At 39.8% G+C, this 16,484-nt stretch overlaps 1 protein-coding gene and 1 long non-coding RNA gene across 19 annotated transcripts in view; both read right to left on the reverse strand.

The window, feature by feature from the left end:
* Positions 1-351: 351 nt before the first annotated feature.
* LOC117515526 lies at positions 352-14,133 on the reverse strand. Its single transcript, XR_004562181.1, has 3 exons — positions 13,969-14,133; positions 10,432-10,441; positions 352-362 (listed from the first exon to the last, which is right to left on the reverse strand). It is a non-coding gene; the product is annotated as an uncharacterized LOC117515526 (long non-coding RNA).
* Positions 14,134-15,059: 926 nt separating this feature from the next.
* The window catches only part of LOC117515523 (neuronal cell adhesion molecule-like), a 263,480-nt gene continuing 262,055 nt past the window's right edge, over positions 15,060-16,484 (reverse strand). For all 18 annotated transcript variants that reach the window (XM_034176111.1, XM_034176123.1, XM_034176112.1 and 15 more), the window contains one exon: positions 15,060-15,649. In XM_034176111.1, the coding sequence (XP_034032002.1) occupies positions 15,403-15,649 (247 nt within the window). In that variant the 3' untranslated portion in view covers positions 15,060-15,402. The remainder of the gene's footprint in view (positions 15,650-16,484) is intronic.

The following is a 16,484-nucleotide window of genomic DNA, read 5'->3' on the forward strand; positions in this document are numbered from 1 at the left end:
AAAGCATATCTCCACTTCTCCAGACTAGACTCAACTTGCTCTCTACTCTCACTACAGAACACAATGTCATCTGCAAACATCATAGTCCATGGGGACTCCTGTCTGATCTCATCTGTCAACCTGTCCATCACCACTGCAAACAAGAAAGGACTCAGAGCTGATCCTTGGTGTAATCCCACCTCCACCTTGAATGAGTCTGTCATTCCGACTGCGCATCTCACCGCTGTCACACTATTCTTGTACATGTCCTGTACTACCCTAACATACTTCTCTGCCACTCCAGACTTCCTCATACAATGCCACAACTCTTCTCTTGGCACCCTATCATAAGCTTTTTCTAAGTCCACAAACACACAATGTAACTCTTTCTGTCCTTCTCTGTACTTTTCCAACAGTATTCTCAGAGCAAACATTGCATCTGTAGTGCTCTTTCTCGGCATGAAACCATATTGCTGCTCACAGATCTTCACCTGTTTTCTAAGCCTAGCTTCTACTACTCTTTCCCATAACTTCATGCTGTGGCTGATCAGCTTTATGCCTCTGTAGTTACTGCAGCTCTGCACATCACCCTTGTTCTTGAAAATAGGAACCAGCACACTTCGTCTCCACTCCTCAGGCATCCTCTCACTTTCCAAGATTTTATTAAACAATCTGGTTAGAAACTCTACTGCCATCTCTCCTAGACATTTCCATGCCTCCATTGGAATGTCATCTGGACCAACTGCCTTTCCACTCTTCACCCTCTTCATAGCAGCCCTCACTTCTTCCTTGCTAATCTCTTTTACTTCCTGATTTACTCTCACCACATCATCCAGCTTCTTCTCTCGCTCATTTTCTTTATTCATCAACTCTTCGAAATATTCCCTCCACCTTCTCAGCACACACTCTTCACTTGTCAGCACATTACCATGTGCATCTTTTACCACCCTAACCTGCTGCACATCCTTTCCAGCTCTGTCCCTTTGTCTGGCCAATCGGTACAAGTCCTTTTCTCCTTCCTTACTATTCAACTTCTTGTACAGCTCGCAATATGCCTTTTCCTTTGCTTTTGCCACTTCTCTTCTCGCCTTACGCGGCATCTCCTTGTACTCCTGTCTACTTTCTTCATCTCTCCGACTATCCCAAAACTTTTTCGCCAACCTCTTTCTCCTTATGCTTTCCTGGACCTCTTCATTCCACCACCAAGTCTCCTTGTCTTCCTTCCACTGTCCAGATGTCATACCCAGTACTGCCCTAGCTGTCTCCCTCACCACATCTGCAGTACTCTTCCAATTGTCCAAAATTGCTTCCCCTCCAACTAGTGCTTCTCTCACCTGCTCGCTAAATTTCACACACCAGTCTATCTCCTTCAGCTTCCACCATCTGATCCTTTGTTGAGCTCTCACTGTCTTCTTCTTCTTTACCTCTAAAGTCATCCTACAAACAACCATCCTATGCTGTCTAGTGACACTCTCTCCTGCTACCACCTTACAGTCTGTGATTTCTTTTAGCTTGCATCTCCTATAAAGAATGTAGTCCACCTGTGTGCACCTTCCTCCACTTTTATGTTACCTTGTGCTCCTCCCTTTTCTTAAAGTAGGTATTCACCACAGCCATTTCCATCCTTTTTGCAAAATCAACTACCATCTGTCCTTCCCCATTCCTATCCTTGATACCATATCTACCCATTACTTCCTCATCACCTCTGTTCCCTTCACCAACATGCCCATTGAAGTCTGCTCCTATCACCACTCTTTCATGCTTGGGCACACTCTCCACCACCTCATCTAACACACTCCAGAAATCTTCTTTCTCCTTCATCTCACAACCTACCTGTGGGGCATATGTACTGATGATATTCATCATCACCCCTTCAATTTCCAACTTCACACTCATCACCCTGTCAGACACTCGCTTAACCTCCAACACACTTTTAACATACTCTTCCTTTAAAATGACCCCAACACCATTTCTCTTTCTGTCCTCACCATGGTACAACAACTTGTACCCACCGCCGATGCTCCTGCTCTTACTTCCCTTCCACTTGGTCTCTTGTACACACAATATGTCTACCTTTCTCCTCTCCATCATATCAGCCAGCTCTCTCCCTTTACCAGTCATACTACCAACATTCAAAGTCCCCACTCTCATTTCCACCCTTCTAGTTTTCTTCTTTTCCCGCTGTTCGTGGCAACGTTTTCCTCCTCTTCTTTGTCATTGTCCTCGCCCAGCAGTAGCCCAATTTCCACCGACACCCTGTTGGGCAATAGCACCGGTGGCGGACGTTGTTAACCCGGGCCGCGACTGATCCGGTATGGGAATTCGATTCTGAGTCTGCATAGTTGGGTTGGCTTGTTTTACGCCGGATGCCCTTCCTGACGCAACCCTCCTCATTTATCCGGGCTTGGGACCGGCACTCAGAATGTACTGGCTGCACACCCCATGTGGCTGAGTTATTAGCTGTAATCATAATTGCCAAAAATATCTGCTCACAAACTTGACAGAGCGACTGGACCTAACAGAAGGCGGAGGGAGAAAAGTATGTCCAGCACACTCGGAGATGTCCCTGCTGCTGTGTGATAATGCAGCAGATGGCAGCCTGGTCGTCCGCTCTTACCCTCACAAAATGACTGTCATGGAAATGAAAGTGCTACAAGTGAGCGCCAAAAACAGGCCGAGCCCAACTGTTGCCTCCCATAAGGCCTTCATATAGCTGGGTCGCAGTGCCGCCATTTTTCACAGCTTCTGCTCATTTGCATATCTGTATATTTCTGTTTTGAAATTCACGTTAGAGATTTGTGAGATGATATTAGCGTAGCTTGACAAACTGAAGCTATTAACCTATTTTAGACTAAAAACAAGAGATCTGAACTGCTGCCTCAAATCCCTCAGTAATGTAAATGCATGTCTTTTTTTAAGTGTCATCTGTAGTTGTTGTTGACTGATTTAAACAGATTACAAATTTATGGGAAAATGATAAAGAGTAGAGCGTGTATGTGACACATGGAAGGCACAGTGATGGCCGTAGGGGATTTTCGTCTTGGTAGGTGAGATATTATTTCACACTGAGATAGGTTTGGCGATGTTGCAACGGATATAATGATGATTTCCCTGCTCCCTTCCCCCCATACAATATATATAACTACACCCACTAAGGACTTAATAGAATCATCAGCGTTTATTTGTCTGCCTGTTAGTAAGATTGCGTCAAAACTACAACACGGATTTTGAAGAAATTTTCACCACAGATAAATATTAGATCAAGGAAGACTCCACTAAATTTTGGAGGTGATCCAGATCTGGATCAAGTTGAACTTTTTATAGGCTTTGAAGGATTACATCAAAACTACTTCACGGATTCTCACAAAACTTGCACAACAGATAGATATAAGGCCATGGAAGAGTCCATTAAATTTTGGAGGTAATCTAGAACCAGTGTTATGTGTCGACGCGGGTTGAGGAGCGGACCTGCGTCAGACAGGACCCAGCGCTAAAAATAACCAGAAAGCGGTTCCAAACAGAAACTATTTATTATTCACCTGTGCTTAAAAGTGTAAAAACATAAAAACAACGTCCCTCTGGTGGAGTGATTCGTGGCTCGCTCTCCAGCGCCCGCAAGGATTAAAGCCGGCGCTCCTGGACTTCCTACCACCGCCAAACACCCCCCAGGTGGACACGACAAACTGATTCTCTGTGAAGCAAAGAGAAGGTGAGGTAAGTCAACAGATACAACTATATCTTCCAATAAACACACGCTATCAGCAACACACTCAGGTCAGTGTCCTTTTTTTTTTACTTTATGCAAATGATCAGCTTCTCACAACAAGTGGAGGATCACTTATCCTTCACGCCACAGCAGTGAGAAGCAAACTGCACAATTCTCTTCACAATTCCAGTATACTGTGTAACAAAACACCAAGTTACTATCAACAATTACTTAAACACTTAATTACCTTTAGTGTGTGCTGACAGCATGTGTCCTCACCCCTCCCTGCTTCACGGGCTCGATGTGTCAAAACCCAGGCGCGGTCCTCAGCGTCTCACAAACGAACGTCACAAGGTCGAGTTCCCGGCAGTTCTGCTCAAATCACACATGACTTAAATGCAGAACGCCATCCAATTATCTGCTTCAGCTGCAAGTCGTCCAGGTTGCACGTGAGCACCAATCACAGGTGCTTTCCATGATGTTGATGAGGGTGAAGACTCTTCAGCCAGCACCTTCTTCACAGACAAATCAGCCCTCATGCCACCTGGAGAGCAAAGAAAAGAAAAGAACACCAAAACATCCAGCCACGCCCCCCCAACACACAACAACCAGATCTGGATTCTGGATCAAGTTTCACTATATATATAGGCTTTGAAGGATTATGTCAAAACTGCTTCACAGATTTTCACCAAATTTGCACCACAGATACATATTAGGCCATTGAAGACCCAATTAAATTTCGGAGGTGATCCAGAATTTGGATCAAGTTTCATTTTATATAGGCTTTGAAGGATTACATCAAAACTACTTCACAGATTCTCATAATATTTGCACTATAGATACATATTAGGCCATGGAAGAGTCCATTAAATTTTGGAGGTGGTCCGGATCAAGATCTGGATTCTGTTTCACTATATATATATATATATGCTTTGAAGGATTAAGTCAAAACTGCTTCACAAATTTTCACCAAATTTGCACCACAGAATCATATTAGGCCATTATTTAGGTAATTAAATTTTGAAGGTGATCCAGAATTCGGATCAAGTTTCACTTTACATAGGTTTTGAAGTTTTACATCAAAACTACTTCTTGGATTATCACAAAATTTGCACTATACAGTAGTGTTCAGAATAATAGTAGTGCTATGTGACTAAAAAGATTAATCCAGGTTTTGAGTATATTTCTTATTGTTACATGGGAAACAAGGTACCAGTAGATTCAGTAGATTCTCACAAATCCAACAAGACCAAGCATTCATGATATGCACACTCGTAAGGCTATAAAATTGGGCTAATAGTAAAAAAAAAAGTAGAAAAGGGGGTGTTCACCATAATAGTAGCATCTGCTATTGACGCTACAAACTCAAAACTATTATGTTCAAACTGCTTTTTTCAGCAATCCTGTGAATCACTAAACTACTATTTAGTTGTATAACCACAGTTTTTCATGATTTCTTCACATCTGCAAGGCATTCATTTTGTTGGTTTGGAACCAAGATTTTGCTCATTTACTATTGTGCTTGGGGTCATTGTCTTGTTGAAACACCCATTTCAAGGGCATGTCCTCCTCAGCATAAGGCAACATGACCTCTTCAAGTATTCTGACATATCCAAACTGATCCATGATACCTGGTATGCAATATATATATATATATATATATATATATATATATATATATATATATATATATATATATGCCAAACACCATAGTAGGAGAAACATGCCCATATCATGATGCTTGCACCGCCATGCTTCACTGTCTTCACTGTGAACTGTGGCTTGAATTCAGATTTTGGAGGTCATCTCACAAACTGTCTGTGGCCCTTGGACCAACAAAGAAGAATTTTACACTCATCAGTCAACAAAATATTCCTCCATTTCTCTTTAGGCCAGCTGATGTGTTCTTTGGCAAATTGTAACCTCTTCTGCACATGTCTTTTATTTAACAGAGGGACTTTGCGGGGGATTCTTGCCAGTGTTGTATAGTAACGAAGTAAAAATACTTCACTACTGTACTTAAGTACGTTTTGGGAGACTTTTTAAATTCAGCTTACTTTCACTTTTACTTCACTACATTTCCAACCTTAATTGCATACTTCTACTCCGATACATTTTCTATGCACCATGCTGTTACTCATTACAAAACACACACACACACACACACACACACACACACACACACACACACACACACACACACACACACACACACACACACACACACACACACACACACACACAAAGTTGTGTTTTCACCCAGAGGCACCACTGATTATAGTGACTGCAACGAACTCTGGCTGATTTGTCATGAGGCATGTCCAGTAGGCTTTTTTTTGCAGTTGCGCAATTGTTTATCAGGAAAATGAACATTTCTCTACATTGATTACAGACCTGCAGCGGGTCTGTAATCAACTTTTCTGCCGCGCAGCTTTGCTTTGAACCTTGAACCAATCGAAGCAGTGATTTGCAGGTCGAAGCAGTGCTTCGATGTACGATTCCTGGATTGATTGCTATATTAATACAATAACATGCTTTTGTAGGGCGGTATGCATTTTCAGAGGCCCGACGTTCATGCCCAGTCGCCCAAAATAACAGCTATAATAATAATATAATAGCTGTCATTCTGGGTGACTGGCAGTGAACGGAGGGACGCAGAAAATGCATACTGCACGACAACAGCATGTTATTTGCATTATGACTTTTTACTGAGATACACAACACGTAACGCGTACATAAAAAGTTGGCTCACTTTACTTCTGCAAACAAAAATAATAGTCTACATAATAGACAATAATAGTCAATAATAATATACTAATAATGTTACAATACAATTTTAGAGAAAGACAAAAGAACCTAATGAAACAAAACACAACAGAAAAGATAAAACCATGTAACAATGAAAATGAATAAATACATATAGAAATAAATAACTGTTTCCTGTGAACACCTAGTGAGTAGCCTACTCTCGTTTAGGTTTTGAAACCTTGTTTCTTAAGTGTTTTTGTGTGATGTGCACAATTTTCAGTATTTTGACTTGTACTACCAGTCATTTACAAGCCTAGATAAACTTTTATAAAAAAAAAAAAAAAAAGTCAATTTTTGATTATTAACATTTACTTGTATTTTTACTTTCAATACTTGAGTACATTTAGTTGTACATTACTTGTCATACTTAAGTACAATAAATACTAGATACTTTAAGACTTTTACTTGAGTAGCATTTCAATCAGTGACTTGAACTTCTACCAAAGTCATTTTTTTAATGGGTATCTGTACTTTTACTTAAGTGTGATTTTCTGGTACTTTATACAACACTGATTCTTGCAAATAAATTAGCTTCACACAGGCGTCTTCGGTCACAACACTTACAGGTAACTCCAGAGCCTTTGCCATTCTGGTTATTCTTCTATTCATTTTGATGGTTGTTTTCTGTTTTCTTCCACGCGTCTGTTTTTTTTTTTTTTTTTTTGTCCATTTAAAAGTATTGGAGATCATTGTAGATGAACAGCCTATAATTTTTTGCACCTGCGTATAAGTTTTCCCCTCTCCAATCAACTTTTTAATCAAACTACGCTGTTCTTCTGAACAGTGTCTTGAACGTCCCATTTTCCTCAGGCTTTCAAAGAGAAAAGCATGTTCAACAGGTGCTGGCTTCATCCTTAAATAGGGGACACCTGATTCACACCTGTTTGTTCCACAAAATTGACGAACTCACTGACTGAATGCCACACTACTATTATTGTGAACACCCCCTTTTCTACTTTTTTACTAATAGCCTTAAGAGTGTACATATCATGAATGCTTGGTCTTGTTGGATTTGTGAGAATCTGCTGGTACCTTGTTTCCCATGTAACAATAAGAAATGTACTCAAAACCTGGATTAATCGTTTTAGTCACATAGCACTACTATTATTCTGAACACTACTGTAGATACATATTAGGTCATGGAAGACTTCATTAAATTTTGGAGGTGATCTGTTTCCAGATTCTGATTTAGGATTTCACTTTATAGCCTTTTAAGGATTATGTCAAAATTACTTCACGGATTCTCATCAAATTAGCACTACAGATACACATTAGGACAGGAAGACTCCACTGAATTTTGGAGGTGATCTGGATCTGGACTGGCGGATAACTGAAATGTCCAATTGCTCTTGTTTGATAATGCTGCCAGTATGAAGAGTACAATAACTGAAACCTGAAGAAACCAGAGGGTTTTACTGTGCCTTGTAACTTATTACAATAAATAAAAGCTGTGACTAACCACGTTATTTGATTGACAACAATAAACAGCTAATGGTGAGGTTATGTGTAAGGTGACAAAAGCACTCACCTTCAGCAGGAACTTAAGTGTCCATCTAATCTGCTATCACAGATGCTTTTGTTTCTGTTGTGACAGATTTTGTGCAACAAATCAATCTGTCAACAAAGATGGCAAAAATCACCCATGCCCAAATAACGAAAGAATGAATGACAATAACAAATGCACAAAAATCCCAAATTAAAGAGCTGGTGATACAGAAAAAAGGTGTAACATACGAGGTCTATTAGATAAGAAACCAACACTTTTTTTTTTTTTTTACTATATGGATTTGAATGACGTGCGATTACACCAATCATGCTTGAACCCTCGTGCGCATGCGTGAGTTTTTTCACGCGTCGGTGACGTCATTTCCCTGTGGGCAGGCCTTGAGTGAGATGTGGTCCCGCCCTCTCGGCTGAATTCCTTTGTTTCACACGCTGCTCGAGACGGCGCGGTTGCTTTATCAAAATTTTTTCTGGACCTGTGAGGAATATCCAAGTGGACACTATTCGAGAAATTAAGATGGTTTTCGGTGAAAAGTTTAACGGCTGATGAGAGATTATGGGGTGTTTCTGTCAGTGTAAGGACTTCCCATGGAGAGGGACGTCGCACAGCGCTTCCAGGCGCTGTCATCGGCCTGTTTCGACCTGAAAACATCCTAATTTAAGGCTTAATTCACCCAGGACGTCGTGAGAGAACAGAGAAGATTCAGAAGAGGCCGGCATGAGGACTTTATGCGGACATTCCACTGTTTAAGGACATTTTTTAATGAAAGATGTGCGCGCAAATCTGTGCGCCGCGACAGGAAAAACACCTCCGTGTTGAAAACCATTTGTAAAATTCAGGCGGCTTTTGATGGCTTTCAACAAGTGAGTAACTGAGAAATTAACAGCTTGGGCATGTTCCAACTTGCCCCTTAAGGTTTCCAACGGAGGTGTTTTTCCTGTCGCGACCCCCCGCGGTCGGGTCCGGCCCGACATGCGACTCTGCCCGCACGTTCTTTCATTACAAAATGTCCGTTAACAATGGAATGTCCGAATAAACTCCTCATGCCGACTTCTTCTGAAAGTTCTCTGTTCTCTGACGACTTCCTGGGTCAACAAGAGCCTGAAATGTGGAAGTTTTCAACTTGAAACGGTGAGACGCTGCCGCCTCGAAGCGCAGATCGCCGTCAGGCGCCGTGGGCCGTCCTTATGGCGACACTACCAGACCAAAATCTCTCATCAGCCGTTAAAATTTTTACCGAAAACCAGCTGAATTGATCGAATGGTGTCCACTCAGTTGTGCCTTACAGTTCTGAAAAAATTTTGATCAAACAAAGCAGCAGTCTCTGAGCCATTCCTAAACAATGAAAAAATCGACGAGAGGGTGGGCCACTCCTCACTCAAAGACTGCCCACAGGCGAATGACGTAACCGACAGGCGTGAAAACTCTCGCATGCCCACGAGGGTTCAAGCATGTCTGATGTAATCACACGTGATTCAAATCCATATGGTTTTTGAAAAAAATGTCAGATACTTTTCTAATAGACCTCATATATGGGTATTTTTTTCCTCTTCAAAGCTTTTTTTTTTACGTGTGACTTATACTCTGAAAAAAAATGTATAAAGCTTATCAGTGAAATTAACAGAAAGTTGATCACAATCTTCATTGCCAACCTATGGTGAGGACAACTGAATATGTAGGAAATGCAAATGAATTTTACTTTCTTCTACTTACATGTTGTTAATTCACACTTAGTGCGAAACATAAAACTAAACAACAGCAGTTCCTTTACAACATTGTAACAACTGGCCATCACAATAATAGAAACTTATAAAGCAAACAAATGCTTTCATCAGGATAGAGGCTACTCTCTTTGGTGGTGCTATCTTCACTTATTCTGAATGTTGGAATTGTTATGCTTCCATTTCTCATTTTCACCAGTTTCTGGTTCCCAGACAGTACCTGAATGACCACGTTCCACCTGGCTGTGAAAGACAGATGGTTACCCTCCAGAGGCGGGGATGAGCTGGGTGTTTTTTCATCCTGGACCCAGTGTGGTTCCATGATTAGATGTGGTTAATGTGGTGACCGTACATATTCTCAGACCTGAGAGTTCTTTGGCACAGAAATTATCAATTTTTATCATGATATACCACACCAAACCGAATAGTGAAGAAAAAAAAAAAAGAATTACAAAAGGAAAGAAAAGTCACAGCATATATACAGTAGTGTTCAGAATAATAGTAGTGCTATGTGACTAAAAAGATTAATCCAGGTTTTGAGTATATTTCTTATTGTTACATGGGAAACAAGGTACCAGTAGATTCTCATAAATCCAACAAGACCAAGCATTCATGATATGCACACTCTTAAGGCTATGAAATTAGGCTATTAGTAAAAAAAAAGTAGAAAAGGGGGTGTTCACAATAATAGTAGCATCTGCTGTTGACGCTACAAACTCAAAACTATTATGTTCAAACTGCTTTTTTAGCAATCCTGTGAATCACTAAACTAGTATTTAGTTGTATAACCACAGTTTTTCATGATTTCTTCACATCTGTGAGGCATTAATTTTATTGGTTTGGAACCATAATTGTGCTCATTTACTAGTGTGCTTGGGGTCATTGTCTTGTTGAAACACCCATTTCAAGGGCATGTCCTCTTCAGCATAAGGCAACATGACCTCTTCAAGTATTTTGACATATCCAAACTGATCCATGACACCTGGTATGCGATATATAGGCCCAACACCATAGTAGGAGAAACATGCCCATATCATGATGCTTGCACCACCATGCTTCACTGTCTTCACTGTGAACTGTGGCTTGAATTCAGAGTTTGGGGGTCATCTCCCAAACTGTCTGCGGCCCTTGAACCCAAAAAGAACAATTTTACTCTCATCAGTCCACAAAATATTCCTCCATTTCTCTTTAGGCCAGTTGATGTGTTCTTTGGCAAATTGTAACCTCTTCTGCACGTCTTTTATTTAACAGAGGGACTTTGCGGGGAATTCTTGCAAATAAATTAGCTTCACACAGTTGTCTTCTAACTGTCACAGCACTTACAGGTAACTCCAGACTGTCTTTGATCATCCTGGAGCTGATCAATGGGTGAACCTTTGCCATTCTGGTTATTCTTCTATCCATTTTGATGGTTGTTTTCCGTTTTCTTCCATGCGTCTCTGGTTTTTTGTCCATTTTAAAGCATTGGAGATCATTGTAGATGAAAAGCCTATAATTTTTTGCACCTGCATATAGGTTTTCCCCTCTCCAATCATTTTTTTAATCAAACTACGCTGTTCTTCTGAACAATGTCTTGAACGTCCCATTTTCCTCAGGCTTTCAAAGAGAAAAGCATGTTCAACAGGTGCTGGCTTCATCCTTAAATAGGGGACACCTGATTCACACCTGTTTGTTCCACAAAATTGACAAACTCACTGACTGAATGCCACACTACTATTATTGTGAACACCCTCTTTTCTACTTTTTTTTTTTTTTACTAATAGCCCAATTTCATAGCCTTAAGAGTGTGCATATCATGAATGCTTGGTCTTGTTGGATTTGTGAGAATCTACTGAATCTACTGGTACCTTGTTTCCCATGTAACAATAAGAAATATACTAAAAACCTGGATTAATCTTTTTAGTCACATAGCACTACTATTATTTTGAACACTACTGTATCAGTTTTCATGGGGAGTGAGTGTATGGAGGAGCTATTAAAATTTGTGGGGAGAAATACAGCCCATCATGCCAAATCAATCAATATATTATAGTATTTAATGCAATAATCAAATACTATTTATGGTGCTGTGACAAAGTTTGTGCCTCCTTGATCTTTACAAGTTTTTTTTTTTTATATATTCCAAAAACAAACAAACAACAAAAAAATAAATAAAACAAATCAGGTTTCTTTGTATAAAAAATTCTGAAATTATGCACTTTAAACGTACAATGAAAACAAATCACTACACCATGATAAAAGCCAAAACAATGGCATGTGTAAATTTGTGCACCCATTTGTACAACAAAATCATATATTCAAGCAAGGTTTCTTAAGAAAAGGGAGGAGAGGGATACACAAACTATTCCCAAAACCTTTTTTTTTAATTATGCATTTAATGATTCATGGTACAGACTGTAAATGTTTCCAACTTTTAAGATGTGACATTTTTGCACCAAATCCAACACCTTTCCCATCACTTATTCATCAAAGCAGAATGACATTTGAAATGAAGACTCTGAAAAAGAAGCTTCAAACATTTAATGATTTATTTATTCATCATATGTCCAGAGGTTTGGGTTTCATACTCGCACTAAATGGAGAGGCTTAAATACTGATGCAAAAAGGAATCGTTAGTACAAATGTGTTTCTTACATATATTATAAAACCAACTGAAACACTGTCAGAAAAAAGATTATAATATTAGCAGTATGACAGCACTGCTTTCATAAGCAATAGAAATAATGAAAAATTCTGCACATCCTTTGTCATTATACCCAACTAGACTGTAGCAAAATAATGTAACTCCATAAACTTATTGACAAGCAAATCAAAACAATCAGAATTCAAATGTATATGCAATTTTCTTTCCAGTTAGTTACAGTACAATATACACTATGCACAGCAAGAGAAATTTTATATATATATATATATATATATATATATATATATATATATATATATATATATATATATATATATATATATATATATATAAATTCTCTTCAAGTCATCTATTTTTAATACAGTCCTATCAACAAATTTAACCATGTCATGCACAATACTGCCTCTTAGGCTGCCTTAAATGCTGTTTGTCACTGTACAATCGATTAAGGTATTTACAAATTAAAATATTCTACACATCTTTAAAAAATAAAACTTGATGCAAGTTAAGAGAAAACAAATCTCGATCCCATCCAAAGGCCCTCAAGTGGTGTTAGTAGAAATCTTTTTTCTTTTTTTTTTTGCAGCGTTTCACACACACAAAGGGCCCTATCTTAATCTATGGAGTGTGGTCTAAAGCACATAGCACAAGTTCATCTAGGGCCTGACCAACTCCACTTTGTTATTTACAAGGCGCTTAATCACAGTGCAAAGAAATGCGCAATTGCTCAAACATGTGTTTTTAGTGTAACATGAAATAAGCCAATTAGAAGCCTTTTAGAGATGTGAATCCATCACATTGCTCCTAAGATGATGGACTCCAGACATGACAGAAGTAAGAGGTTTTCTGGTAAGGAAATGGATCTGTATGCAAAGCCCATGGAACCAGCATCCACCGCAACTCCCTGAGGTGAAGCAGTTGAGTGCATTGTTCCTGTAACACCTTCTCCATTCACCCAATCTTCTCTATAACCCAGCAGAAGCAACACAGCCCTGTGTAGATCCCAGACCCTCTTGTAGCCAGCCACATCTTGGTGTTACCTCCCTGTGAACCCAGGAAGGAAGGAAGGGGTATGTCCTATATAGGTCCTGAGACCCACTGGTGCAAGTACTTATCAATCAACAATCAATGCAGGTTCCATCTCCAGCCAAGGCATTTCCTCATTTACAGCTGGGTGGACTGAGATAGTAGACATGAAGTCTCTTGTCCAAGGACAGAAACAGGTAGCGTGAGCCACAATCAAACCCAGGTCTATATATTGGCTAGACTAGCTCCTTATCCACTCAGATACCTGCTCTAACATGAAAACATGGCTGAAATTATGGCTATTGAAGTGTCAGATTTTCTACTAGTTTTTACTTTGATTTCATTTTTAGTTTTTGCTTGATGATGAGCACTAAAGCACATCACTGTGTGTACAAGGAGAGTGTTCGCATGCTTTGAACCCGCCTATGTGAGACATATCTGAACATCGCTCAATGCAAATACAAGAAAAACTGCATTCGACTTCAGACCAGGTTGTCGTTGGGCCATGGTGTAATCGCTTTCTGCTGCCTCAGGACTGGAATGCATCAACACTGAGCCTGATCACTCCTCATTTTAAAACCAACACAAATTTTACATTTAAACATGGCCTGTGAGCCAGAAAACAACACCTGTGTTGGTTGGAAACTTAGAATGACATTTTGCGCCTGGTTGTAAGACAGGGCCCTTACGCAACACATACCCGCACATTCACACACTGCAGAAATACAATCAAGCACAGCACATTACGACCTTCTACTTTGCATGAAGTACCAGACACGTATGTTTGAGTTTGATCCGATGAGGAGACGCTTAGTGTCTTTGAGAAATCAAAACCAGTCCTGAAGCTCAAGGGATTAAGAGGTGCATTTATAAAAAAATAACAAATTGACGACAGTACTGTATATTATTCCTGTGTCAGCACAGTCCTCTTGTCCAGCTTAATTTAAGTCATCCGTGGGTGTAACGTCTGCAGTCCTGGTACAGTCTCTGTTCCAGTGACTGAACTCTGGAAAGAGACTTCAGATTGAACCTGTGTTTGGAAAGAAGGCACGACCTGCTGTGAGGGACCTGGTACCAAGTGGGACTTGTGGGAAAATCAGCAAACTTCCATCCCCTCATCAGTTTTCCTTTTATGCTTTCCAGGTTAGGCTCAGTGAAAATGGGTCACATGCAAGCCAATGATTATGAGGTCACAAGCAGCGAATGATGACATGCATGGATCATTCGGCAGCTCAGTGGCTGTATCAATGCAGAAATAGTATACGGGTAGTACACTTTAGAATAATATGTACAGTTCACTGTTATTACATTATTACATACAGATTGAGGTACACGCTTGTGTCTCAGGAAGAAAGTACATGAAGTCATCTAGATTACTATGTGAATATAGTAGGAGTGAGGAGTAACAAAAACTAACAGTTTAGACAAAGTCTGCGTAGTCTGTAACCAGAGCTGCCAATTACTTTAAAAGTTACTTTACTCAGTTGCTTAATTTGCAGCTTTATGCAGTTACTTTATTAGCAGCTGCCGACAACTTGTAACTAATAAGTAATGTAACTAATAAACTAGTAATCTAACTTAGTTACTCTTAAGACTGAGTAATCAGCACAGTAACTTTTCTGAGTACACAATCTTAAAAATAACCAAATTAGATTACTAGTTACTTTATTAGTTACATTCAGCAGCTGCTGAGAAGTTGTCTGCAGCTGCTAATGAAGTAACTTTAAAAAATAACTAATGAAGTAACTTTTCAAAATAACGGTCGCAACACTGTCCGTAACGGATTCCTCAAAAGAAAGTAACATGTTAAGTGGCAACTGGATTTCGACAGGTTTGTCATGCAATACCTGCTTGAAGTATCTCTAAAAAGATTTCCAATTGGATCCACTTTTTTTTCTTCATTAGCCGTCTCTCATGTGTTGTTAAGCGCGGCACTGCAGATAGATATTTCACCAAAAAGCCAGAGGAGGTGGAGTGAGCGTTACACCTGATACAGATCTATGATGTCAACTGGCTACACAAACGAGTTCAAGGAGTTGATAGCGTTAATGGGGGAGGGGGCCTCGGAGCTCTCGTGGCCCTCACCAGTGTCCCTGCTGGCGCTCTTTCCGCTATACTGGCCGATAAACGAGCCATCCTCGTTGAACTGCCCGTCTCCACCTTCCCCGTAGTCAACTAAACTGTCATCACTGTTGTCTCTCTTAACCGTCCCGTCAGATGGCGTGCGGCTCCCTTTTAACGGTTTATGGTCCTCATTGTCACTGAAGGAGACAATAACATGCAGGTGTTACAGGTGAGATGATGTGAACGATGCAACAAGGACAACAGTGACTTTTTTAGATGGAGCAAGTTCAGTAAAGGACGTATTGTCGCGGGAAAGCTGATGTGTTGGCTCATTTCTTCAACACATTTCACAAAATGATAATTATTTTCCAAATTCTGCTCAGTTCACTTGAATTTAGCATGCTCCAAGTCTAAAAAATAAGAATTAATTGGTTCCCATCAGGCAATAGGGGAATGAATCACAAGCACAAATTGCCCGTGAAACCAAATGTGAAGTGGTTAATGAGTTGTTTTCAAATTAACACTTTGTACGGTGGCTGATAAGGACCATAAGACTTCCAAATTAAGACACCACCAGCTAATACTGGGGGGGGGGGGCACAAAAAAACAAATGCAAAAATTAAACACCTGGTACGTAGCTACAGTGGCGTGTAAAAGTTTGGGCTGATGATTTCCTTGATTTTCCTTTAAAAATCATTGGTTGTTTGGATCAGCAATTTTGTATATCATATAGCAGACAAATGGTGATATTTGAGAAGTGAAATTAAGTTTTTAGGATTTACAGAAAGTGTGCAATAATTCTTTAAACAAAATTAGGCAGGTGCATATATTTGGGCACCCCAACAGAAAAAATAAATCAATATTTAGTAGATCCTCCTCTTGCAGAAATAACAGCCTCTAAATGCTTCCTATAGCTTTCAATGAGAGTCTAGATTGTGGTTGAAGATATTTTGGACCATTGTTCTTTACAAAATATCTCAGGTTTGTTGGTTTCCAAGCATTTACAGCCCTCTTAAAATCACACCAGAGATT

This window comes from Thalassophryne amazonica, chromosome 8 (genome assembly GCF_902500255.1).
Source record: "Thalassophryne amazonica chromosome 8, fThaAma1.1, whole genome shotgun sequence".
Taxonomy (NCBI): domain Eukaryota; kingdom Metazoa; phylum Chordata; class Actinopteri; order Batrachoidiformes; family Batrachoididae; genus Thalassophryne; species Thalassophryne amazonica.